The sequence below is a fragment of the Oculina patagonica genome, chromosome 8, assembly GCF_052425735.1.
Source record: "Oculina patagonica isolate OP01 chromosome 8, crgOcupat, whole genome shotgun sequence".
NCBI classification, from domain to species: domain Eukaryota; kingdom Metazoa; phylum Cnidaria; class Anthozoa; order Scleractinia; family Oculinidae; genus Oculina; species Oculina patagonica.
In genome coordinates, this window is record NC_135765.1 from 30,053,905 (window position 1) to 30,080,008 (window position 26,104).

General features: G+C 40.9%; 2 protein-coding genes across 4 annotated transcripts; both read left to right on the top strand.

Annotated features, from left to right (window-relative positions):
• Positions 1-1,729: 1,729 nt before the first annotated feature.
• On the top strand, positions 1,730-7,251 carry LOC144664447 (upstream stimulatory factor 1-like). Of its 2 annotated transcripts, none has more exons than XM_078525564.1 (5): positions 1,730-2,457; positions 2,556-2,646; positions 3,374-3,432; positions 4,119-4,213; positions 5,518-7,251. In XM_078525564.1, exons 1-5 carry the CDS (start codon positions 1,779-1,781, stop codon positions 5,734-5,736), a joined length of 1,143 nt encoding a protein of 380 aa, XP_078381690.1. In that variant the 5' UTR covers positions 1,730-1,778; the 3' UTR covers positions 5,737-7,251. The 2 variants fall into 2 exon arrangements, with proteins under 2 accessions (XP_078381690.1, XP_078381689.1); XM_078525563.1 differs by having other exon boundaries at positions 1,733-2,457; positions 4,119-4,234.
• A 5,975-nt stretch (positions 7,252-13,226) lies between these two features.
• Positions 13,227-16,232, top strand: LOC144662496 (uncharacterized). Of its 2 annotated transcripts, XM_078523306.1 has the most exons (4): positions 13,230-13,357; positions 13,920-14,005; positions 15,053-15,184; positions 15,925-16,232. In XM_078523306.1, the coding sequence occupies exons 1-4, from the start codon at positions 13,279-13,281 to the stop codon at positions 16,099-16,101; spliced, it is 474 nt and encodes a 157-aa protein (XP_078379432.1). In that variant the 5' UTR covers positions 13,230-13,278; the 3' UTR covers positions 16,102-16,232. The 2 variants fall into 2 exon arrangements, with proteins under 2 accessions (XP_078379433.1, XP_078379432.1); XM_078523307.1 differs by lacking the exon at positions 13,920-14,005 and having other exon boundaries at positions 13,227-13,357.
• Positions 16,233-26,104: the final 9,872 nt, after the last annotated feature.

The window sequence follows — 26,104 nt, forward strand, 5'->3', positions numbered from 1 at the left end:
TTGTCACGGTTGAAATTTAACAACCAAAAAATGGGAAATAATTTCAGAACCATTGGAGTTATTTTTAATTAGTATAATTCACAAGCCTTCTTTTGCCAGACTGGTCACCGTTATCACTGTTCACGGTTGTTTTGATATCCGGAAGACTTCAAAGGAGCAATCAAAATGCAAATAGCTACTGTGTTTTGTGCACGATCAAGACTGATCAAGACCAAATCATGCGAATTAAACAATGAATTTTGTCAAGCTATTCACTACACCCTTAGCAACCATTCGATAGCTACTGCGCAGTCTCGGTTGCCCGGCACCGCTATGATCACTTTTTGAGTCGTGTAACAAAGGAAGTTTCTTCCCCCCCCCCCCCCCCCTGATACAACGTTACCGTTGATGGGGTTGGAAGGTAAGAGTATTGAAAAAAAAAACGAAAAAAGACGTGAGTGAGATGAAATATTTTTGCAATGTCCGAAAAAGGAAAAAATAATGTTTAAAAAGTGACGGTAACCGAATAAAAACCCGAAGGCAGTGTGATACAGGCCAAAAAAAAAAGCGTAAATGCAGTAAAACAGACAAATATGAAAAAAGAACAAAAGAAAAAGAAAAAAATCGAAATCGAAATTCAACCTTTTTAGTCACGGTATTAAAACTTTTTTAAAGCCTGACAAACTCAACATCGCTCAAGTCTCGAACGCTTCCGAAGAGAGAACGAAGGAATTTTTTGACCAGAAGGATTGTTATGCCCCTGATGAAGGGTTGCTTTTGTCCAACCGAATTTTTGGTCCAAATTAAATATCAAACATCAGTTTTCGGCTACCGTAATATTCCGGTAATAAGCCCCCCGGTTATAGGCCCATCTATCTGGAAACAAAAAAATACATCCGATTATAAGCCCTCCCGGATATAAGCCCCCTCTGCCAGATGACAGTACTGAACAGAGCTAAATGTTGCTTTATTATGCGTTTTTAACTTAAAAATGTATTTCGATCAACACTCCCGTGGCTCGTTTCGAAACTTTTTTTTTATTCCGCTTATAAGCCCTCCCGGATATAAGCTCCTCCGTTTATAAGCCCACCCAAAACCCCTTACGAAGTTGTATAAGCCCGGCCAGTAGGCTTATAACCGGAATTTTACGGTATTCGATTAACCCTGTACATTTCTTTTTTTCAAAAAATACCTTATGTGAGTTTTGACCACCGTTTATACACAAACTCTCTTTGCGCCCTTTCCCCCTCCCATTGCGCGATGAACTCGCGCGATATCGCGCGAATCTCGCGCTCACTTCCAGCTTTTTCGCGGTTCTAGCTTTTCGCTATAAAGACCGCTAAACAGTCCAAAGTCAGTTCAAGCCCCAAGAAGCCCAAAAATATTGAAAAAAAATCATACTACAAGCAAAAACACTGAATGACTGTGGACTGTTATCGAAAATGTCGCTGCTACAAGAAATCGGAAGGCTATAAAAGCGCATGAATTCCTAAGCTATAAATAGCTCAACAAAAATTTTCAGGCTGGGACATATTCGACATCACCGGTTTACCCTTTTGTGTCCGAAATAAATAGCGCGGAAGGCGGAAGGAAAACAACCAATCCCCTTTTTCAAAGACGCCAAGGATCACGTGTCTTGTCACATGTTAGCCCACGTGATTGACCTGACCTTAAAGCTTTGATGGACAGTTTCCAATGGTAACAAAGTAGGGCGATGGAAGGGAAGCCAGTGACGTACCTTATCATGTGATGTTCGTTGTCCTCGTGGTCAGTTTCGTCGTTTCTCTCTTCTTGTTCACATGACCAGTTTGTTTGACCCCATGACCACGACTCCGCACTCCAGTTCTCCAACTCTGGACATGCTCGACGGGTCTTTGGACCCGGAGAAAAATTCACCACTACAAGATCCCAAAGGAACTGATCCAACGCAAGTACCCGAGCCAGAAACAGTCACTGTGACGGTTTCAACCGTTTCTGAAGAACAAACTGCAGCTGCTCTAGTCGGACAACAAGCGAGCGCCGCTTTCGGCGATCCAGGCACCCTTCAGTTCCAGTACAGACATGACACAAATGGCGTTCAGGCGACGGGATTTAATGCCGGCACGCAACAAATTCGAGTTGTTCAAGTCCAGGCGGCCGATCCAACTGGGGAACGGGTAGATGCAGCGACCGCGGCGTTCGCTCCGCAAGTTCAAACTGTTATTCAAAGCCCTTTTAGTAATGGCTCTTCCCCTACGCATACGGTCGAAGCTGACGGGGCTGCGGAAGCTGCTAGATTCACGTACTTTCAGCCGGCCGATGCGACGGGTACAGCAACGGTGGTTCAAACCAGTGGAACGGATTCTTTAGATGCTACAAGCGCATATACGGTGAGAAACATTCCGGTGTCGTTGACACAACCTTCGTCGCCTTCGCAAATGCCGATTACAATGGCTGAGGCCCAAGGCCAAACCATCACCACCGTCGGAACACCGCAAGGTTTGTTGTGCGTTTATTCAAACAACGGCTTCTTCGCTTCAATTTCTGGTGAAATTTGATGTTGTTGAAGTTAAATGTACCGTGTTTTGCGTCTGTAGGTGGTTTCTATGTGATGATGTCTCCTCAAGATGTTATGCAGGGAGGAAGTCAGCGTAGCATTGCTCCAGCTATGACTCACAAAATCACAACGTAAGTGTCTGTCACATAAGCTTTATGTGATCAGGAAAATGCTATAAAATATTTTAACTTACTTAGATTGTACGTCTTGAAAAATCGCTTGAATTTGCCAGTCTTTTATGGATAATCTTTTATTTATAAGAAATTCTGTCGTTTCATAATTTTTTCGTGATAATATGTGAATCAAATTTAGGCTCAAGTCTTTACAGCCAAACGATGGCTTTTTTTCACACAAAATTTCTATGTAGCTGTTTTAACGTTAAGATAAAATACATTTTAAATCTATTAGTTATACATTTCACTGTGATTGCAGTTGAAAAACGAACGCTGAAATCGGCAAACTTCAAACCGCACTGATGTAACTTGATTCGAATAAATCCAAGACTTGAATTATTCCGCTCACGAAAGCGATTTTTTTTTTGTTACGATCCAATATTCCTTCACTGTAATGATCGGGGAAGGTGTTTTCGTCGACGGAAAATCTCATTGTGTTTAGAAATTGTATTTATTTTTGAATTCACCGGCAAACGAGTCATGTGTTTTAGAACACATGATGGTTCCTTCTGTCACATGATATTTCTTCGATCATGTGACAGTCATCGCTGGATTTTTCGATCAAAGGACAATACAAATCGATCGAACGAAGGTTAGATCCATATATTTTGATCTTGATTCGTTTAGAACAGGTTGACGAAATGGAGGTTGTGTATGTCTTAGGTAATTCTATATCTCTGAACAGAAAACTTGATGCTCCACGCACTGCTAGAGACGAGAAGAGGCGAGCAACGCACAACGAAGGTATGGTAGAAACGCTCAGAATTTGATGTCGGTTTCAATCGTAAACTTTAATTTTTTGCTGTCCTTAAACCTTTCGTTGCCTTTCTAACAAGAGTAAATATCCTTTGCTTTTCATGTGTGACTAAATTAAGTTTGCTCCTCGGGGTTTTAAATTGTATCAGTTTCAATAGCAAATATTAAAATTAGTGCATCTTGTAGTGGACTTTAAAGAACTTTTGGTTAACAACGGGGAATAATTTTCAGTGTCTCCTCATTGCTCACTAAGATTTCTCTGTTTAGTTCCTTGTTCATTTAAGGAATGACCAAAGGGTCCCCTATACCCTTTCAAAAAATTCAATCGTATAAAAATGTTTAGCTTAAATCCGGCTGAAATTTCAAAAGAAAACAAAGACTTGGGAAAACTTTTAGAGCTACCAAGGCCAGAAAAGCCAGCTGAGCTTGTTGATGAGCCGGCTTAGTGTTTTCTTAGCTACATCCCTGTTTGTCCTTTCCAAACTTCCCGCAAGCGCCATAACTCGAGAGTGTACACTAAAGGATGAACCAATTATTGTTGAATGTGATGGGGTTGAGAATCATTTACCAGTTCTTTAGCTTCTTGGCATTTATTATTTGGCTTCTTATTTGTTACCATACACCCATTGTTGGAGCTGGTTTTTTATGTAGTTTTATTAAACCTTTTCCTTTAGTTGAGCGTCGCCGGAGAGACAAAATAAACACATGGATCAACAAACTGGCCAAAGTTGTGCCAGAATGCTGCCAAGAACAGGCTAAAACTGGGCAGGTCGGTGGATCACAGAATATAGTAAGCAGTCTTGCCTTGCTTGTTCTACCATTTACTTGAGTTCTCGGTCAGAGTATTAAACGAAAATGTGTTTCATGTTAAATTTACTCAGAAAAAGTTAAATATATTTTCCTCATTGCAAGCCATCTCGTAGCTCAGTGGTCAAGGTTTTCAAACATTCTGGAAGGTCTTGGGTTGATTCTTTTATTTTCTGTGAAAATTTGACTTGAGAATGCTTTTTCATTTATTATTATTGTTCTTAAGTGACCTTAAAAAATTCCTTTTTTGATGTGCAAGTGAAGAGCCACCTTAATAAAAAGTTTGATCCTTAACAGATAATGGGTAAGCAAGCACAAATTACTCGGAAATCAGTTGTTAATTGCTAACCAGAAGTTATGATTATAATATAAAAATAAAAGAAAATACCGTAAAAACTCGTGTATAAGCCGCACTCGTAGATAAGCCGCACCCCCAAATTTCAAGCATGATTTTGAGAAAAAAAATAAAACCTGGCAGAAAAATGCCCAGTTGATGGTGAAAAAAAATGCTGGATCATGAGGAAATTTCAACAATCAATAAAGCTAAATTTGATTTCTTGAGCCTTTCTGATCGATGTGCAGGATGTACTATAAACACATAAACGGAAAACACTTCAGTCTTACCCAGAATTTTAGAACTTTATAGAATTAACATCATTTCTGCCAACTTTAACATTTTTTATCTTTTTCTGCCATTCGTTGACAGGTATTTCTTCGTTTATCACAGTTTTACATCAAATTTTGCACCTGATTTTGCGCTGTGTTCGTGAAAGCGTTCGTAGCTTAGTAACCAGGCACTAGTATCCAGGCCCATCGCCAAAAGACACGTGGAACGCCTGGGAGTTTAAAATAATTCACGGTCGAAAAGCGTGGTTTTCGTCGCTGTTTTGAGAGGAAAAACTTTTTCAAAATGATCAGTCTCCTTGTTATTTTTGTTTGTGAGGATAGTAAAGAGCTGCTTTGTCGCTTATATGGAGCAATTTTTCAGTTTTATGCGCAAAAATGCACAGAAGATGCGGAGGATGCGGAAGATGCGGAGGATGCAGATTTGTGGACCCGCACGGCCGCACCACCGCATCCTGTCAGATGCCCTGTAAAATTGCATGCAATGGTCTCGTAGATAAGCCGCACCCACGATTTTGAGCCCAAAATTTCGGCAAAAAAGTGCGGCTTATACACGAGTTTTTACGGTATTAAAAAACTAATTTGTTAGACAATAAAATGCTAGTTGAATAACATCCACTGTTTCTTTTGCTCGATCAACAGAGTAAGGGAGGGATTTTATCCAAGACAGTGGATTACATAAATGAGCTGAAATTACACAACGCACGAATGGTAGAAACCATCAAGGACACAGAAAGGCTGACGATAGATACAGAGCTTTTACGGCAGCAAGTTGAGGAGCTCCGACAGGAGAATGCTCTACTCAGAGCACAGTTGCAACAGCATGGAATTGAACTGTCTACGGGTGCACAGACTTTATAGACATGCTTTTGACGGAGTGTTGCCTTTCTTTACCAAGACATTGTTCTGATTTATAGAGCAGTTTTCAATTGAGTGTCGTAAAACCAAAACCAAAGTAATTACTCTGGCCAATCACAAAGAACACAGACAATCCAGTGAACCAATCAAAACTCGAAGCAAATACATGTAGCTGGCACGAACGCGGGAAAACGTGCGCGAGCGAGTCACGATTGGTTTTGGTTTAACTCCTGATTGGCTGAAAAGTGGCGCGAGATTTTTAAGCCAATCACTAAGCGTAGTAATTCAAAACTAAAGCAAACGCAATTTACTTTCAACACTCAAGTGAAAACCGCTCTATACTGTACATGTATAACTGAGTGTGTAATCCTTTTTAGAATTCCCAAGGTCACCAATTGAAATTCCTCTTATTGTGTTTCATACATTTTTTACAATTTACTCTGGGAGAATTTAATTTTTAATCAGTACTTGTTCTGAATAGATTCGGTACTTTACTGTCGCAATCTGCCTGCCACAATACTTATTATTGTGACTCAGTAAAGAAAGGATACTGTATGTTTGATGTTGCAAACATGGTGTATATGTGTAAAAGTTGTAGAAAGTTATGTTGTATGTACAGAGATATGTGTTATTTAGTTTAAAAAGAGCAACTTGAGGGAGGGGGGCTTATATAATAACTCAGGGCTCAAAATAACGGCCGGTCAACGGACAATGTCCGGCCAAAATGACGATTTGTCCGGACAAAATTTTGGCTCAGCGGTCATTTTGACCGGTCACATACACGGCTTTCTCGCTAATCTCTTGGCAGTCTTGAAGAAAAAAACTTTTAAAAGATGGCATCTTATAGGAAGCTCGATGAACAAGTAAATACTCAATATTTTGACCGGTCAAAAACGAGACATGACCGAGCAAAAATTTATTTGGCCGGTCAACATGACCGGTCAGTATCCAAAAATTATTTTGAGCCCTGTAACTACATCCTGGTAAAACCACTAACAAGGAAGCTTCTTGTATCTTTGAGTGCCAATAGCTCTTATGCATGTTGACGTCAGACTGGCCATTTTTACCACCAAGCCTTGCTTCTGAAATGTAAACACAGGGCTGCAAATAACAGTCGGACATTGGACACTGTCCAACCACAATTTGCTCATGTCCAACTAAATCCCAAGTGTGGTCGACAAGATGTTCGGACAATTTTTTGATCGTACATCATTTTAAGGCAACAATAAAAAGAAATTCAACTTTTTGTTTTATATTGGTGATGTCCAATCACAATTTTGTTTTGTCCAACCAAGATGGTGTCTTGGTAGGACATTTGTAGTTTTAAGTGAAAAAAATTATTTGCGGCCATGCACAAATTCCCAAAGCAGCACAGATTTTAAGAATACCCATGTGAAAACTGCTTGAAGGTGTTGGAGGGTTAAAAATAATTCGCGCAAACAAGGCTTGGTGAATTTTGAGCTATGACGTTACCACGTGTAAGGCCTATTAGACAGTAAAAGTTTGGTGCAAGCAACTTTTGTGCAGGGATCCATATTCGCAGTCGTCCGGTCGTCCGAGAAGACTAAAACATCGTATGGACGACCAAATGATTACATAAACTCGTCCGCTGGACGACTAAGTTTGACTTAATGAAAAAAAAAAAAACAATTATTAAGTTTTCTTATGAGTTACTTGCGTTCTGACCACTTGTCATCCATTCATAACTTTTCGAAAACAGAACATAATTTGCAACTTTCTGTCGCGATAAAATCATAATTTTGGCCGCCATCTTGGCTGATGCGGTATTTTCCATCAATGAAATCATTGCAGGCTAAATTTTCAAACTCTCAACCGCTGATATTTTTTACTGCAGCTGCATCCGCGAAAACACGAGGCGATCACATCAGCTGATGTTTTGATCAAAATTTGCCGTTATCTTGGTCTGGCGCCGCCAGCAAAGAAAAAAAGCAATGTTAACACTTCAGAAAAACAAACCAAATATGAATAAGAAGAGCAAAAGCGTTCTTTTCTTCCGTGGTTGCAGTCGAAGAGGCCCTGGCTTTCATTTGTGCCCGCATCATACGCTTCCGCAACATCGCAAGCCGCTTGGGGGCGTGATGTTTTGTGAAATTTGTAAACCGGCCAAGGTAGACAAGTAAAAAGTCTCATTAACAAATACTTGTGAATCAAACTTTATTAAAACAGATTCGTTGTCTTGAAGATTTCATGTATACACAGTGTTACATACATGTGATAACAACAAAAAAGTCAACTTTTCATTTACTTGTTGTACGGTCGCCATTCTTAACTTTTCAATGGGCAAGTAAAATTTTGCCAGGGCAAGTATGTCATCTTGCATACTTGCCCGGCTGACGACTTGGAGAAAAAACGAATATGGATCCCTGTTTGTGTGATAAGTGATAACTGTAAGGGTAAACACAGGTGGAGTAAACTGCCTGAGTAGGAAGTGTTTGATCTATCACACTTGGTATTACTCCTGACGCCAGTGGCTTTTCCTGTACTTTATCTTGTTCTGGTCAAAGCCTATTTATTGGCAACCTTTGGTACCCAAATCGGGTGATCTTGATTTTGTGCTACGACTAGAAAGTGCAATCTGGTATTGTAAATGATTCTTTTCCAAATTCCGGGAAATAATCTAGTCTCTTTTGTACAAGGGTCCCCTCCCTTACCTTAGAGTAAACCTATCACAGCAGTGATTTCAAAGGTTGTGAACTCTTTAATTTTTTTTCTTTATATTATTAAACAAACTAGTGATATCCACTTAAAATATTAACTGTTTTGTTTTAAATAGGTTATGTAGATAAATATTATGTAGATCTATGAAGTTAAGTAAATAAATATGGCTTGCTGTGACAGCAAACTTGGACTTGATGTGGTTCTTGAGTCATGGTGTTTTGAATTTTGTGGGATTTTATTATTTACTTTAAAAATCTCTAGTTTACAATCTTTGTAAATGAGAAGTTCAAATGTAATAGGCCATTTCCGAGTTATCCTTTGCCTCTGCTTTAAAACGACTCTACGTGCGGAACCATTCAAATGAAAATGAGTTTGATTTGCATGAAAATGGACCTGTAGGTGAAACTCATTTTCATATGAAAGAGGCAAAGGGTAACTCAGAAATGGCCTATCTATCAAACACGAGTAGCAGTGTTTCGTCGGAATATCCAAACTCTAAGAAAGAGAGTTGAAAATACGACGCACAGCGGAGTTTTTGATGAGATTCGAGGTGTTTGGATAGCTGATAAAACACTGTCTCGAGTGTTTGATATATTTTCTCAATCGCAACAAAAACGAAGGAGTAACAAAGAAATAGAATCGTAAAAATCTATGCTTATAAGATTGGGTATCCAAACCCCCTTCATGGTTTTAACTTGATGAATTATTAATGCATTTGATTAGTAGTTCTCGAGTCATGGCGTTTTGAAAATTGTGGGATTTTATCATTTACTTGGAGCAGAAAAGTTCTTGAGTGCATCAGTGTGCATTTGCAAAACGAGAAGTTTGGATGTAAGTCTGCATTGGGCCGAAGTGCCTTATAATCCCGGTTTCCATAGCATGAAGTGACTAGAAGTATTTCTACTCCCCCTGGATGGAATGCTTGTCCATCACAGGATTAACCCCCAGCAATAAATTCACCAGTAGCGATTGTACACTTGGGTAGAGTATTTCATTTTCGGTAGGAAAATATAGCATCTCTTCTGTAACAAAGGGAGTTGCTTGCGGAAGAACACAATGTGATGGCCGCGGTCAGCGCTTGAACCTGGTACTGCTCGATCTGGAGCCCAGCACACTTACCATTACCCCGGGGGGGGGGTACTCCCTATAATGGCCTATACGGGGAGGCTCCGCCCGAAAGGGGTACCTTTTTCAGGCTTCAGGTATATAAAAGGGTAGGGATTTCACGAGGTTAAGTATACGAAAGGGTATGGAAATCTGTCATTTGGCTATTTAAAAGGGCGTTTAATTAAAATATTTCGAACGGACGCAATTTATGGTTGTATTATTTTAATTTATTAAGCGCTTCATAGAAATGACAAGAAAACGTCCTATTTCAAGTCCACGCCATGTCTCTTAGGTATATGAAAGGGGTACCTTTTTTCAGTTAAAGGTATACGAAAGGGGTACAATTTCTGTGAAAAATGGTATATAAAAGGGTAAGGGGTTAGAACTTGGGGCGGAGCCTCCCCGTATAAACCTTTTTTGAGTACCCCCCCCCCCCGGGACCATTACACCATTTTATTCGGGTATACCCGAATTTGAATGGAATTTTAGGTGGTTTAGAGAAGGGGTTGAAAAAAAAAAATGAAACACCACCACCAGACAGTTTACCCCCACGCAAGAGCACCACAGGTTGTCAGGGGGACTAACTGGTGTGGATGGATGGATAATCTTTATTTAAAAACACGGTCAAATTCATCAGCTACAATACAACAATCTAATTATGAATATATATACAAGAAAGAGGGGAAATATAAAAATATATGTACAAAAATAAAAAGCTGCTTTCCACGAATGCCGTTCCCGAGAGTACTCGTTCAATTAGTTTTTTAAATTGCCCAAGGGACTCTGCTTGTCTTACGTTAATAGGAAGACTGTTCCACAAGATGGCGCCACTGTACGTAAAGCTGTTTTTGTAATAGTTAGTGCGCGGTAATGGAACATTGAGTTTGTCCGTCTACCAATTTTTAACTTCAAATTCTAATTTTAAAATCACATTTAATCTCCAATTCTTCTTATTTCTCTAAATTTTACTAATTCTTTGAGAAAAACTATCTCCTCCCAAGCATCCCCAAAAATTTACAAAATACCGCAAAACATAGATTCGTGTTTTGAGCATAGAAATTTTGGATTGCATGAAACGCAAACAAAATATTCGCATAAAACCCAAGTAAAGCGCTGGATAAAGGGCTTCGGGTGTACCCTCACCACCACGCATCCCACTATATTACAGGGCTCGTACGGGTCATGAAAACCTGAAAAGTCCTGGAATTTTATTGTGGCTCTTTCCAGGACTGGAAAGTCCTGGAAAAAGAAAACCGGTCCTGGAAAGTTCTGGAAATCTGTGTAACTCATATAACATCAGAATTCTCAGAACTAACATTATAAGGCATGTATGTAGATCTTGGGAGTGAAAGGGTTAATGTGAAGTTTGGAGTCCTGGAAAAATCAATCTGAGGTTTGGAAAAGTCCTGGAAAATGGTTTGTGAAAAAAGGTACGAACCATGTATATAAAACATTCCTATAGGTAGCCGGTCAAAACGCCCCTTAGAAACAGATATAATATACGGGCTGTCACCTTGTAGTGGTGGCGAGGCTTGGGTGTCTCAATGACCCTAAGAGCTGTGCCGGCTGGGACTTTGGTCCCTGGCAGGTCTAAGGGACTGGTCAATAAGTACAGGAGGGGTGGGCCGGAGCAGAAAGGGGGTGGGTCATCAGTTTTTGAGCCCTTGAAAAGGGGTGGGTTATGTAATTTTGATCTACACCTAAGGGGTGGGTCATCTTCATTATTCACTAACGTTAAACTGTTATAGTTCCAAGAAAAGTTGTATTCCGACATCAGTATATAAAATTGATAAATTTCTCCATGTGAGCAGTTTTAAATGAATTTCTAGCGATTTCAAAAGGCCCAAATATAAAAATTTCCCGGGGGAGCATGCCCCCTGACCCCCCTAGATGGCTTGTGATCATAACGTCAGTTTTGCTTTTCTCTCTTCAACCTGCATAGATTCACGCTGGGCTTTAGGCCTTTTAATACCAGTAAACTCTATAGTCAAACACTTTGCAAATATGAATTACGGACAGTGGTTGAAGTTTCTTTTATTAATTTCTGTATAAAAATATAAACTCTTCAATAATTGATTATGAATTAATATTACATAATATTACATACTGATTCAGTTTTTTGCATATTTCACTTTAAAAGCTGAAGTCAAATCCAAAACCTCCAACTTCTAACAGATGATAAAGAAATGATTGGTCCCTTAATTTTTTTTAGCAAAGGGGGTGGGTCATGTAATTTTCAACCCCCTATCAGGGGTGGGTCAATCAGTTTTGAGCCAGAAGGAAAGGGTGGGTCACAAATTTTTGAGCCACCACTTTTCCAATTGCTCCGGCCCACCCCCCCTGGTACTTATTGACCAGTCCCTAACCATGCCGGATTGGTCGAGGGGTAGAGGCCAGACAAAGAACAGCCCCTGGTCCTCCAGGTTGGGGGTTGGGCGGTGGGCCAATCACCCGCCCCCTTAAAACAAAGCAGATTACAGAAACCTTAAACACTCGAAGGCAACCTTCTCTTGGAGCCAATGTGGTACCTTGCTTAGGTAGGCAAAGCATGACGCCCTTGGGCCAATGCCGAGAAGATGCTCAGGAGCTGAACAAACCACTAATGACCCCAAGAACTCAGATTAGAATAGGGAACTGGAATGTGAGAACAATGTATACTGCAGGGAACGTCGCACAAGTTGTGAGATTAATGAATCAGATGAAGGTCCAAATCATGGGAATAAGTGAGTGCCGATGGATAGGAGCAGGTACAATGAAATTGAGTTCAGGTGAAACAGTACTGTACTCAGGTCGAGATTACGATCAACATATGCAAGGCGTGGCAATAATGATGACACCAGAGGTAACAAAGGCTCTAATTGAAAAAAGGAAATTCCCTCAAGGGAAAGAAACTGCCCGTATATTTCTCGTTCTTAAAACGTACCCTACCAAAGGTTTTAGAATACAAGCAGAGATGTTCGACGTAAGAATCCCAGGGGCGTTAGATCGGGAGCGTTTCGCCTTGGGGCCGTTATGACCGGCATTCCACAACATCTATTTATTATTTCAATGTCATCAAGAAAAAGATGTAGTTCGAATAGCAGAAACGATATCTTACGAGTGAGCGTAATGGAAAACTGGGACCGATACAACGTAGAATGAAAGAATTTGTTATGTACTATATTTCGGCTGACCAAACCAGCCTTCTTCAGGTACAATGGAGTTTACATTGGCTATGTTTAAATTTATATGGTGAAAATGATATCTTACGAAATACCGGAAATACGTAAAACTAAATACAGGAAATATGTAAACAGTGTACTAGTATAAAACAAAAAATTTAAAATATGCTAAGCTTAAAAAATGACAACAAAATAGTAAACAAAAAGTAAACAAACTAAGACAACTAATAGGTTTCTTCGCGTATGTTAAGGCCATCAGGAACAAGTGTTCTGCCTTTTAAAATTAAAAAAGCTTCCCTGGCCTTACGGATTGAGTCTCGGTTGGAGAAGACTTTTTCGATGGGGATTGTGTCAAACCGATTAGATCACTCAGTTGATCCAACGTATACCGGTAGGAGATCGTACATGGTTTGCTTGCTTGAACTTTTAATAGTCGTAATGGAAAAGCCTGGAAACTAGCTGCTATCCTCGCGCGCTCAACTCGCGCGCACGCTGCGTCATAAACGCTTATTATGACGTCAAAGTTTCACTTTGCTCTTTTTCGCGGAACGAACAAGCTGTGCGTTCATCGCGAGAGGAAAAGAGTTTTATTGTGAACATGAAGTTGGTATATCCACTTACGGCGCTGACATTTTTCTTGTTGTTATCATATCTGACGTATCCTAATGAAAGAGAAGGTAAGATTTTTCGTGTTTTTAAACTTTTATCTCGTTTTTAGTTTTTTTCTCGCACTCGAAAATGTTATGTAACCGGAGGATCTTAAAAATGCATTCTTGTCAACATAAAACATTTTCTCTTTTCAGCAAATCATGTATCTATTATTCGCTTATACCAAAAAAGAAGTTTAATTACCTTTTTAAAACAAGTAGTTTAAAGGCCAGCAAATCTCAGTAGCAAAAGTTGATTGATTTTCCGGAAAACCAAACAACTGCAGTTGCTCTGATGGAAATCGTCATGGGTGTTACGCGCGTGCGTTCTTTTCTTAATTCTTTGAAATGCGCGCGCTTTAACGTTTTTGTTTTTATTATTATATTCCTAGCACCATTGTTGTGTTTTTTTGCTGTGTTGATCTGCTGCTCCTAAAATGGGCTAGTAACCATAACTAATACTACGTTTCATTTTTTTTTTTGTTTTAGCTAATTTTTAAACGGCCTAATCAAGTGAGATAGTAATTGTTTTATACCGAAACGTCACTAGTCTTCGATAGTTTTTGTGACGGTAATGAAATTATTTCCCCAGAGACTTTTAAAACTCAAGAAAAGCAAGATTTCTTTTTCAAAGACTTCACCCATGATACGACCGTCGTAGGGAGCTGGGTTAATAAGGTTGGTGAATAATTGCATTGCGCATCCTTACTGCGCAGAATTTTACGCGTAATTAGCGCGCCCATATAAACAAAATGGCGGCTTTTTCTATGAGGTTAGTTCCGCAAGAAAAATAAATTGGCTCTTGCTTCTGAAAAAGTATGGTGCTATCTAGACGTAAAGCTAAGCTTATTTCACGTTAATAAAGTATCGTATCGTTCACCTTTCGGTGTAGCGATCAAGTTCTTTCTTTGAAACGAAAATAGCTCGATTCCTATGTTTGAAAAATAAATTATTCCTGGGAATGTGTACTTTGCCAAATAGCCCAATTTCGATATTTTAAAATTCAGCCTAAAACAATAGACATCACAACGAGGCTCCGGGGAATAAACCCCACAAACTCTATAGTTAAGTCCCCGGAGCCTCGTCCTGAGGTCAATTGTTTTCGGCTGAATTTTAATATATCGAAATTGGGCTATTATACTCAAAAGGGAATTATTAAGCAACTATGTTGTATAGACAAGGTTTTCCTGCTCCTAAACGGATATTGGGACCCAAGTTTTTTTATTTCAAAATTTAATTCCCATCAAGGTAATCAACAGGTAGGCAAAGATTCTGAAGATTGGTTGTTTGCTTGTTTATGCAATTTAAGTCACTTTTATCATATTAAATATTTTGCACTAAATCCTTTTGTCGAAAGTAATCAATTCTTCAATTTACTATTGCATTTAAGGTTGGTTAAAAGAGATCATCATAAGGGACGAACCATTATTTTTTTTGAGGGGGGGGGGGATGAAAAATATTGAAAAAAAATTGTTTGCAGAGCCTGGAAAGACAGAATAAATTGTTTGCAAACACGATATGTATAATAAAAAATAAGTAAGAATTACGAAAAAAATGTTTGCAGAGGTGCATAAACTACAAAAAAAAAATTTGCAGAGGAAAATTTTTCATCCCCCCCCCCTCCAAGAAAATAATGGTCCGTCTCTAATTAGTCTGACGGTCGGTCAAACCTCCAGACTACTTATAACAAAAATAATATGTTGATGATAGTTTTTCATGTTGTAGGATTATGTGGTTAAAATGGAAATCAATTCGCTCAAACTGAACATGAAATTGGTGTTAGAGTTCACTGAAGACAAAGACTCAGCAGATGTCAACAGCACACCCAATGGCAACAGGACACCCAAATATGGCAAGGTATTTTTAATAGTTATCGTTGCGAAGTAAAGTTCATGATGTGTTAAAGCTTCTGTTTCCGTTAATATGTTCTCAGTAGTTTACGATAAAGTTCAATTTGTTTTTAACCCTTTCACTCCTAACTGTGGCTTTTTTGTGATAAGCAGCTGATAGAGCTAGAATTGACCTTTCTACAAGATTAGTCATTTTGAAATTTCAATATCGGTTGAATTCTGACAGAGCTTATCAAGGAAAAACACCATTTGTTTTTGGTGCAAAATCGGTGCTTAAAGAAGCCAACACGCCTACATGTAATTGATCAGGGTCCCTTTTTAGGGTTTTCCAATAATTTCGTCAAAACGTTTTCGGCCAGAAGAAAGTACATGAAGGGTAGAAAGTAACGAAAATAAGAAAAACGAAAAAAAAGGAAGGAAAAGGAGCAAGAAAAAAACCCGGAACGGTTACGCGAAAAGGTCTAAATTATTTTGACTTATGCGCATGCACCAAGGTGAAATATTGTACTTTTTGACATAAAATCGCATTGAAAATGTTTCTGTTTTGTAAAAGTGATTTTTTTAGCAAAGTTTAGGTAAATTCAACGTCATAGCACCAAAAATTCAGTTCAATGGTTTAAAAACGCGTTTTAGGGGGAAAATTCGGGAGTGAAAGGATTAAGGAGCTTCTAAAAAAACATTAATCTACCCGTACTAGTTCTTCGTATGGAGATTTACTCATTAATCGGTTTTCTAATTCATTGTCAGATCCACAAGGGAAAGAAATACATGTACGGCCGAAATGACAGTACATGCCCCGAGTACAAACCATTCATATCCAGGCTCCCTGGCGTGATTTATCCGTTATCTTGGCGTCAAGACATGACCACTAAGATCTCTTGGCATGGCTGGCTGATAGGCTCTGGAATGGAATTCAATGGATGACCGAATGCATTTGGAGTTGTGTTACATGGATTGGCGAGTTAATGAGGAATGGCGTGTCATGGATGGGCAAGTCGATGTGGAACTGCATTAAATGGATGGGAAAGTCAATATGGAATGGCGTAATTGGCGTTACGTGGATCAGTCTGTCGGTGTGGGACTGCGTTACATGGGTGGGCAAGTTGATTCGAATTGGCGTGACATCGATGAGTTTGTCAATGTGGAGATGCGTGACATGGGTGGCCGAGAGAATTTGGATTGGAATTTCATGGACTGGAGAACTGTTTATTCCTGCTTTCAACTACGTTGCTGATGCTGTTGTTAAGTTATACGATGAATTTCTCGACGGTAAGTAAGAAATCTATTTGTATCCAAATCAAACACTTACATTATTTGCAAAAATTTTCGGACGTTGAAATTTTGGATGTTTAAATTTTCGAACACTTTTTATTACATCTCCGACGCTAGCTTCCCTGATTGTGTCATTAGCAAGGCCTGTCAGGTAAATCGATATGAGACGAAGAGAAATAAGTTTGGTCAACAAAGCTAAGAATTTACCGCAATGATTCGATTTAGCGCCCGGGGCGCTTATTTTCTTTTGGCACCTCTAGCGGGAGGGCGCTTGAATAATAGAAACTGTAACAGTAACAAATTGTTGCCAGCTGAGTTACTTTTAAAAGAATAATTTTTTCGCTTTATAGCAGTAAATGCATACATTTACGATACAATGTACGGTGAATGTTCATGAGTTTATCTATTCAACGTCGATGACTTCAGTACGGGCAGTTATCCACAATAGGGGCGCTTATTAGAAGAGTCGCACAAATAAGAATGGGGGCGCTTATTGACAAAAACACATTCGAAGGGGGGCGCTTTTTCGGAAGGGGGCGCTTATTGGAAGGAGGGTGCTAAATCGAATCATTACGGTAATCTATTTTGAAAAAACGTGGCGAGTCCTACAATACTAGAAGATTTTTAATCTTCATTGCACCTCATTTTGGTCTTCTTTTGGTTTCCATTGCCTCATTTTATCTTCCGTTTTATTCCAGCAGACCACATGAGTCTTATTCAAGCGTACATCGTTGCCTTAACCTGGAAAGATGTCTTTTACACGATGCTCACCGTTTTTGTTGTGAATTTTACCCTCTATGTCGTTTACCTGTTGATTAGATGCGCTGTTAACTTCGTCCGTAGAAAATGGTAAGTTATATTAGTCCTGTTCCCTGATTCTCCTTTGTTATCGATAGAGTGACGTCATTGATTTTTCTTCATAAGCTCAGGTTTGGTTATTCCAGGGCTGTTCTTTGGAATGGACTGCCATTGAAACTACGTAAGCCATAAAACCCTACAGCAAGCTTTTAAAATAGGTCCCCACTGCGTACATGTGTCTAGTGCTGAGCTTTATTGGGCTATTATTGTATTTCTCTGTCACGGTAGCGCATAAATTAGGAATTTGTTGGAATAGACTACGGGTGTGGAGAAAGGTTCAAAATATCAAGCTTCAACGGTAACAGTGAGCAAATCCGTTGTCAAAGTAAGTACAACTGGTGCTTAGAACGAGAGAGAGCTCACATTTACCACACTGGGCTTGGTTTTGATTTCTGATTCGTTACAATCAAGCGTGCTTGCATTCTCGTACCTTTCGCTCCTTACTGCGCAAGCTTGACGAAACGAGCGACTCTCGAAAGTTCTGTTCGAATCTGATTTGCTGGAAAACAATAAAAAATGAACGGAAGTAAAACACCAAAGACTTCATTGGTCAACCAGAAGTGTGATATTTTCACCTCAAATCGGATCTTGCCAGGGTCGGACCCAGGGTCGCTCGTTTCTCGACCGTTGGTCAAGGGGAACGAAGACCCTGGGTCCGAGGATGCCACATTCCCGTCCTCAGAGGCCGCGATCCTTCTGGTCGACAGCAGAAGGATCGCGGCCTCTGGAGACGAGAATGGTTGCCACTCGCTTCTACTGCCACTGCAATCTCGTTCCCAGAGCCTGCGTTTCCCTTGACCAGCGGTCGGGAAACTCAATGGCTCTGGACGAATCCAAAACCGGAACCAGGAAATCCTGGTTCCGGTTTGATTGTGCGCGTGCGCGAGAGATTGTGGTGAAACGAACAAGTTTTCAACAGCCAATCAGATTCAGACGCCTTTGTTGCGGGCTTTCAGAATAGCCCAGACTTTCCGATCCCTGGCGCAGACCAGAAGGATCGCGGCCTCTGGGGACGAGATTGCTGCCACTGCCCGGGCAATATGGCTGTGCGCATGCGTAATGTACTGGCATGCCGTTGGTCAGAAGAGGTTGTGCAAGTTCATTCGAGCAGTGAATAAGTTTGAAAAATAAAACACCACAGAAAACACTTCAATTTATACCTTCCTTACCCGAAAACCATGTCGTTTAATAAAGATTAACAGCTCCCATTAAAAGTGAGCGTATTGTAGTGACCTAAATTAGCCACGTTGCCAAAACTACCTTATTTACTGTTTTTGTTCTTGCAGGCAAGCTCGCAAAGACAGAATAGCTGCTGCCAACTTACCGCCTGCTCCAAAGAAACCAGTATGGCGACCAAAGCCGAAGAAAAAAAGACGAAAAAATAAAAGTGACTGGTAGCCATTTGGTCTAATTTGAACTGTTCGCTTTTCTCGATTGGAAATGAACCTTTCTGTCACCAAAAATGTGTTTATTAACCAGTCTATTATACAAACTGGTAGTCTGTGATTTTGTTTTTTATTAAAGTTGGTTGTATTTGTTATCGTTTGGTCGCGTTTTTCATGATTTTGCATTTGAATGCCGTGCAGTTCTCAGTAAAAAAAACACTCACTGGCCCATTTTATAACTACTACGCCGGAGACATTACAAGCACAATTAACTAGTAGCGATGCTGGGAGATCATCTGAAGAATATTAATTCATAATGGTAATAGGACTGCATGAGTTGAGTCCAATTCGGTCTGCAATCACACTAGTGATTAACAAAATCAGACGACCGCGACTATGATAACAGACAGAATTGGACGACACGAAGTCCTGTTACCAATTAATCAAAACTATAAAAAAATTCAAGAAACAAAGTAACAAACCTTTCCGGCGAAAAGATGAAAAACATAATAGTTTACTCAACAAAATGCACAACAGAGCGCGCAAAGTGATGCGTACTGTCCAATTACACAGGCATTTAACACAGGCATGACGCGAAAACTGTCCAATTAGTGTTCAAATCGGGCTGCTGATAACCAATCATGTTCGAGAATTTTTTTAAAGTTTTGAGTACCTCAGAAATTTTACGCGCCTTTGCTCAAATAATCAATTCACATAAGAAAATAACTTCCCATAAGGAAAGACAATTCTGAAAGAAAGACTAAAGCATTTGATAGTGTCCACCGCGAAACACTGTGGAGGATAATGCAGTCTTATGGAATACCATCAAAGTTCATTAGAATGGTCAAACTGTTTTACAGCAACACCAAGTGTGCAGTGATCGATGGAGCAGGCAAATCGGATTGGTTTACCGTGAAAGCAGGTGTAAAACAAGGTTGTGTAATGTCAGGGTTTCTCTTCCTGTTGGTAATAGATTGGATTATGTGTAGGACTACAGAGCAAGGTAATACGGGGATTCGATGGAAGATGATGAGACAGCTTGAAGACTTAGACTATGCCGATGACATTGCGCTCATTTCCAGCACATGGGCGCAAGCACAAACGAAGTTAGAAAGACTGGGGAGCAACAGTGAAGGTACGGGTTTGAAGATGAACATCGATAAAACGAAGGTGCTCAGACTCAATGCAAGAAGACAAGATCCTATGAAGATAAACGGCACTGATGTAGAGGATACAGACAGCTTTGTCTATCTAGGGGCCACTGTTAACAACTTGGGTGGTGCCGAACAGGACATTCGGAGTAGGTTAGGTAAAGCTAGAAGTGTTTTTCATCGACTTTCAAAGGTGTGGAGAACAGGTGAATTCCGCCGAGAAACTAAGATGAGGATCTTCAAGTCAAACATCATTTCTGTCCTGTTATATTGATGTGAGACTTGGAGAATGACAAAAGCGGACGAAAAAAGGCTTGACACCTTCCTTCACAAATGCCTAAGGAGAATCTTGAAAGTCCATTGGCCCATGCGTGTGTCTAATGATGAAATTCGGAGAAGAGCAGGAATCGAAAAGATCAGTTCACAAGTACGACGAAGGCGATGGAAGTGGATAGGTCATGTTCTGCGTATGGCAACAAACCGAAACCCGCACGTGGCATTATCCTGGGCACCAAGCGGGAAAAGAAGCCGAGGACGGCCAAGGGAAACATGGCGGAGAACGGTGGAGAAGGAACGCGCTGAGCTGGGACTAACATCGTGGGCTGCAGCAGCAGCTGTAGCCAAGAATAGGGACAGATGGCGAGCATTGATGTCCAGCCCTATCCCCCACCAGGGGGCAAGGAACTAAGAGAAGGAAAGACAATGGCTGTATATTTCTCGTTCTTAAAACGTGCCCTACCAAAGTTTTTAAAGTAAAAGTAAACGTAATACGTTCCACGTAAAAATACATGGGGCGTTTCGTCTTTGGGACATTCGTTCTATAACTGACAGGCATTCGTTCTATATACATTGTTCCTACATTTTTTCACAATACGATCCAGAGTCATCCATACCATCCAGAGTCAACCACACGATCCAGGATCGTATGGGTGACTCTGGATCGTATGGGTGATGCTGGATCGTATGGATGACTCTGGATCGTATGGGTGAAGCTTGATCGTATAAATGACTCTGGATCGTATGGGTGACCCTAGATCGTATGGTTGACTCTGGATCGTATGGTTGACTCTGGATCGTATGGATGACTCTGGATCGTATGGTTGGCTCTGGATCGTATGGATGACTCTGGATCGTATGGGTGATTCTGGATCGTATGGATGACTCTGGATCGTATGGTTGACTCTAAATCGTATGGGTGACTCTGGATCGTATGGATGACGCTGGATCGTATGGATGATTCTGTATCGTATGGGTGACTCTAGATCGTATGGGTGACTCTGGATCGTATGGGTGACGCTGGATCGTATGGGTGACTCTGGATCGTATGGATGACTCTAGATCGTATGGTTGACTCTGGATCGTATGGGTGATTCTGGATCGTATGGATGACTCTGGATCGTATGGGTGACTCTGGATCGTATGGGTGACGCTGGATCGTATGGGTGACTCTGGATCGTATGGATGACTCTAGATCGTATGGTTGACTCTGGATCGTATGGGTGATTCTGGATCGTATGGATGACTCTGGATCGTATGGGTGACTCTGGATCGTATGGGTGACTCTGGATCGTATGGGTGACTCTGGATCGTATGGGTGACTCTGGATCGTATGGATGACTCCTGATCGTATGGATGACTCTGGATCGTATGGATGACTCTGGATCGTATGCGTGATTCTGGATCGTATGGATGACTCTGGATCGTATGGGTGACTCTGGATCGTATGGGTGACTCTGGATCGTATGGGTGACGCTGGATCGTATGGATGACTCTGGATCGTATGGATGACTCTGGATCGTATGGGTGATTCTGGATCGTATGGATGACTCTGGATCGTATGGGTGACTCTGGATCGTATGGGTGACTCTGGATCGTATGGGTGACGCTGGATCGTATGGTTGACTCTGGATCGTATGGGTGACTCTGGATCGTATGGGTGACTCTGGATCGTATGGATGACTCTGGATCGTATGGGTGACTCTGGATCGTATGGGTGACTCTGGATCGTATGGGTGACTCTGGATCGTATGGGTGACGCTGGATCGTATGGTTGACTTTGGATCGTATGGATGACTCTGGATCGTATGGGTGATTCTGGATCGTATGAATGACTCTGGATCGTATGGGTGACTCTCGATCGTATGGGTTACTCTGGATCGTATGGGTGACTCTGGATCGTATGGGTGACTCTGGATCGTATGGGTGACGCTGGATCGTATGGTTGACTCTGGATCGTATGGGTGATTCTGGATCGTATGGGTGATTCTGGATCGTATGGATGACTCTGGATCGTATGGGTGACTCTGGATCGTATGGGTGATTCTGGATCGTATGGGTGACTCTGAATCGTATTGATGACTCTGGATCGTATGGGTGACTCTGGATCGTATGGGTGACTCTGGATCGTATGGGTGATTCTGGATCGTATTGGTGACTCTAGATTGTATGGTTGACTCTGGGTAGTATGGATGATTCTGGATCGTATGGTTGACTCTGGATCGTATGGATGACTCTGGATCGTATGGGTGACTCTGGATCGTACGGATGACTCTGGATCGTATGGGTGACGCTTGATCGTATAAATGACTCTGGATCGTATGGGTGACCCTAGATCGTATGGTTGACTCTGGATCGTATGGTTGACTCTGGATCGTATGGATGACTCTGGATCGTATGGTTGACTCTGGATCGTATGGGTGACTCTGGATCGTATGGGTGATTCTGGATCGTATTGGTGACTCTAGATTGTATGGTTGACTCTGGGTAGTATGGATGATTCTGGATCGTATGGTTGACTCTGGATCGTATGGATGACTCTGGATCGTATGGGTGACTCTGGATCGTACGGATGACTCTGGATCGTATGGGTGACCCTAGATCGTATGGTTGACCCTGGATCGTATGGTTGACTCTGGATCGTATGGATGATTCTGGATCGTATGGTTGACTCTGGATCGTATGGGTGACTCTGGATCGTATGGTTGACTCTGGATCGTATGGGTGACTCTGGATCGTATGGTTGACTCTGGATCGTATGGATGACTCTGGATCGTATGGGTGACTCTGGATCGTATGGGTGACTCTGGATCGTATGGGTGACGCTGGATCGTATGGGTGACTCTGGATCGTATGGGTGACTCTGGATCGTATAAATGACTCTGGATCGTATGGATGACTCTGGATCGTATGGGTGACTCTGGATCGTATGGGTGATTCTGGATCGTATGGGTGACGCTGGATCGTATGGATGGGTGACTCTGGATCGTATGGGTGACTCTGGATCGTATAAATTACTCTGGATCGTATGGGTGACTCTCGATCGTATGGGTGACTCTCGATCGTATGGGTGACTCTGGATCGTATGGGTGACTCTGGATCGTATGGGTGACGCTGGATCGTATGGGTGACTCTGGATCGTATGGGTGACTCTGGATCGTATAAATGACTCTGGATCGTATGGATGACTCTGGATCGTATGGGTGACTCTGGATCGTATGGGTGATTCTGGATCGTATGGGTGACGCTGGATCGTATGGATGGGTGACTCTGGATCGTATGGGTGACTCTGGATCGTATAAATGACTCTGGATCGTATGGGTGACTCTCGATCGTATGGGTGACTCTCGATCGTATGGGTGACTCTGGATCGTATGGGTGACTCTGGATCGCATGGGTGACTCTGGATCGTATGGGTGACTCTGGATCGTATGGATGACTCTGGATCGTATGGGTGACTCTGGATCGTATGGGTGACTCTGGATCGTATGGATGACTCCTGATCGTATGGATGACTCTGGATCGTAGTTCTCATATAATCGTTCGCGATCGCCGCGGTCTATGACCGTCTGCGACCGAACGTCCGGATAGAACACGGGCGATCGAAGCGATCGCGATCGCGATCGCCCCGATCGTCGCAGACGTCTCTGCAATGTTCTCATATAGTTGCCCCGATCGCAAGCAAACGTTTTGAAGCGACAGAGGCGATCGGGGCGATCATATGAGAACCAGCCTTTATAGAAGACTGTCTTTTGTTCTTGCTAGTGTAAATGGGAATGAATTGGACAGGTAATGCAGTTAAGAAAATATTCCCAAAATATACTGTTTTAATTTGTTTTCCATAGCTGTAGTGCTACATTAACTGTAGATAACTTATAGTCTGTGGTGGAGGCAGTGTCAAATAATTATTCAAACAACAGAAATTACTATTTACAAAAATTCTCGATACTGAATTCGGTAATATTTCGAAGGTTTAAAAAGGGCTTAAATAGGAATTCTTAAAGGTACATTACTTTCATCATGAAGGCATTAATAATAACGTTGCCCACCAAGGAACATTAAAAAAAACTATTAATTATCACAAGCGCAAAGGCATAAATTTGAATCAGCGAAGATAATCGGATCAGTCAGGGTGCTCAGGTGTTGAACATAAAGGTTTTCTTCAAAACAAGGGACAAGGGGAAATGTAACTCGAGTAGGAGAACAATGAGGGGAATAATCTGCATCAGGCGTTATTTTTCTCGCGGCGGTGTAGGGAAAAAGAGAAAGCCTGATCGCAGGTTATGAGGGGAATGATAAATTAGATTTTGTAATAAATCTTAAATTCCCATGACTCATGTCGTTTTGCATGAGCTTTTAATTATTTCTAATTTCGAAACCTTTTTTTACAAATAAAAAAAAACGATAAAACTTTCTTTTTGTACAATCATTTTCTTTGATTTTCCATGGCCCACAATTAACTTCCATGGCTTTCCAGGCCTGGAATATGAAATTCTAAAATTCCACAACTTTTTAGGTTCCTCATGACCTGTTTGAGCCTTGAGATGTGATCAACTTTAAATACTCCTTACAAAATCCATACAGTATCAAACAAACAGGTTGTGAGAATTAGATAAATAATCAACTATTGGTTGCCTTGATGTACAGTCTTACCAGCAACTGGTGAAAATTAAATAAATATTCTATTATACAGGAGCAGGGCTGCAAATAACAGTCGGTCATCGGACAATGGCCAACCAAAATTTGCTCATGTCCGACGAAATCCCAAGTTTGGTCAGACATGATGTCTGGACAATTTTTTGATCGCAAATCATTTTACAGCAACAATGAATCAAATTAAACCTTTTGATTTTGGTGATGTCCGACCAAAATTTTGTTTTGTCCGACCAAGATGGTGTCTTAGTAGGACATATATCCTTTCAAGTGAAAAAAAAATAATTATTTGCAGCCCTGCACGAGGGAGAATTTATTATCCAGGTCTATTCAGTTGGGTGCATTCACTGTCAGTAGTCGAGGTGGCTAGTGGTGGATACAGTATAAACCTGTGAGTAAGAACCTAATTTTTAAGAACCTGTTAGGCTAAAATTTGCCAGTTGGACACCCTCTGTATAAGAACCTCGTTAGCCTAAAATTTGAAAACAGTTTCTTATTTTCTAAAATCGATTAAAAATGTTTTCTTTTAGGGAAATAAGATAAGTCAACATTCTGGATCCCTCTTTGGAGACACTTAAGAGCCTAATAACTCCAGTTGCAATGTACATCTTCAGAAAATAAGAACCTATTTGTTTAGAACCTACAGTAAACAGCCTTAGGCACTGTTTACACGGACACGGTTTCATTTGTAACCCGATGCGGTTACGCCTTTCGTTTACACGGCGCCGATCGAGACCACTATTGAAACCGGGTCATTTTGAAAACGCTGTCAAAAGTGGAGCGTTTTCAAAACGATACGGTTTCGTTGGACGTGTAAATGGTCAAAACGACGAAACCGCATCGATTTGAAAACGGCAACGTATTTTGGCACGAATTGGCTGACTCACGAAGGGTAAACACGGTGAAACACGCATAGAGAGCAGCGCTTGCTTATACAATCACATTCGAAAACATTCGGAAAATGGTTAAATAGGTTCCGTGTAAACACTTCGAAACCGTGTCGTTTTCGATGCGGTTTCGAGGTCATGAAACCGTGTCGATTGATAACCGTGTCCGTGTAAACGTAGCCTTAATTTGTGCAAATAACTATTTATGTAAGAACCTGTGAATGCACCAGTAACAGTTTGAACTCAGGATAATCAGAGAAAGAAACGTTTGATAATATATCTCCTTTAATCTACGGTACGCAAAAAGATGGCAACTCTTACATTTACCCATAATTCTTTGTCCATGAAAAACCTAAAAACGATTATAAAAATGCACATAAAACTTCCAAAAACGTTAAACTTAGCATACGTAATGTTGTTAGTATATGGACAAATTTTAACAGCC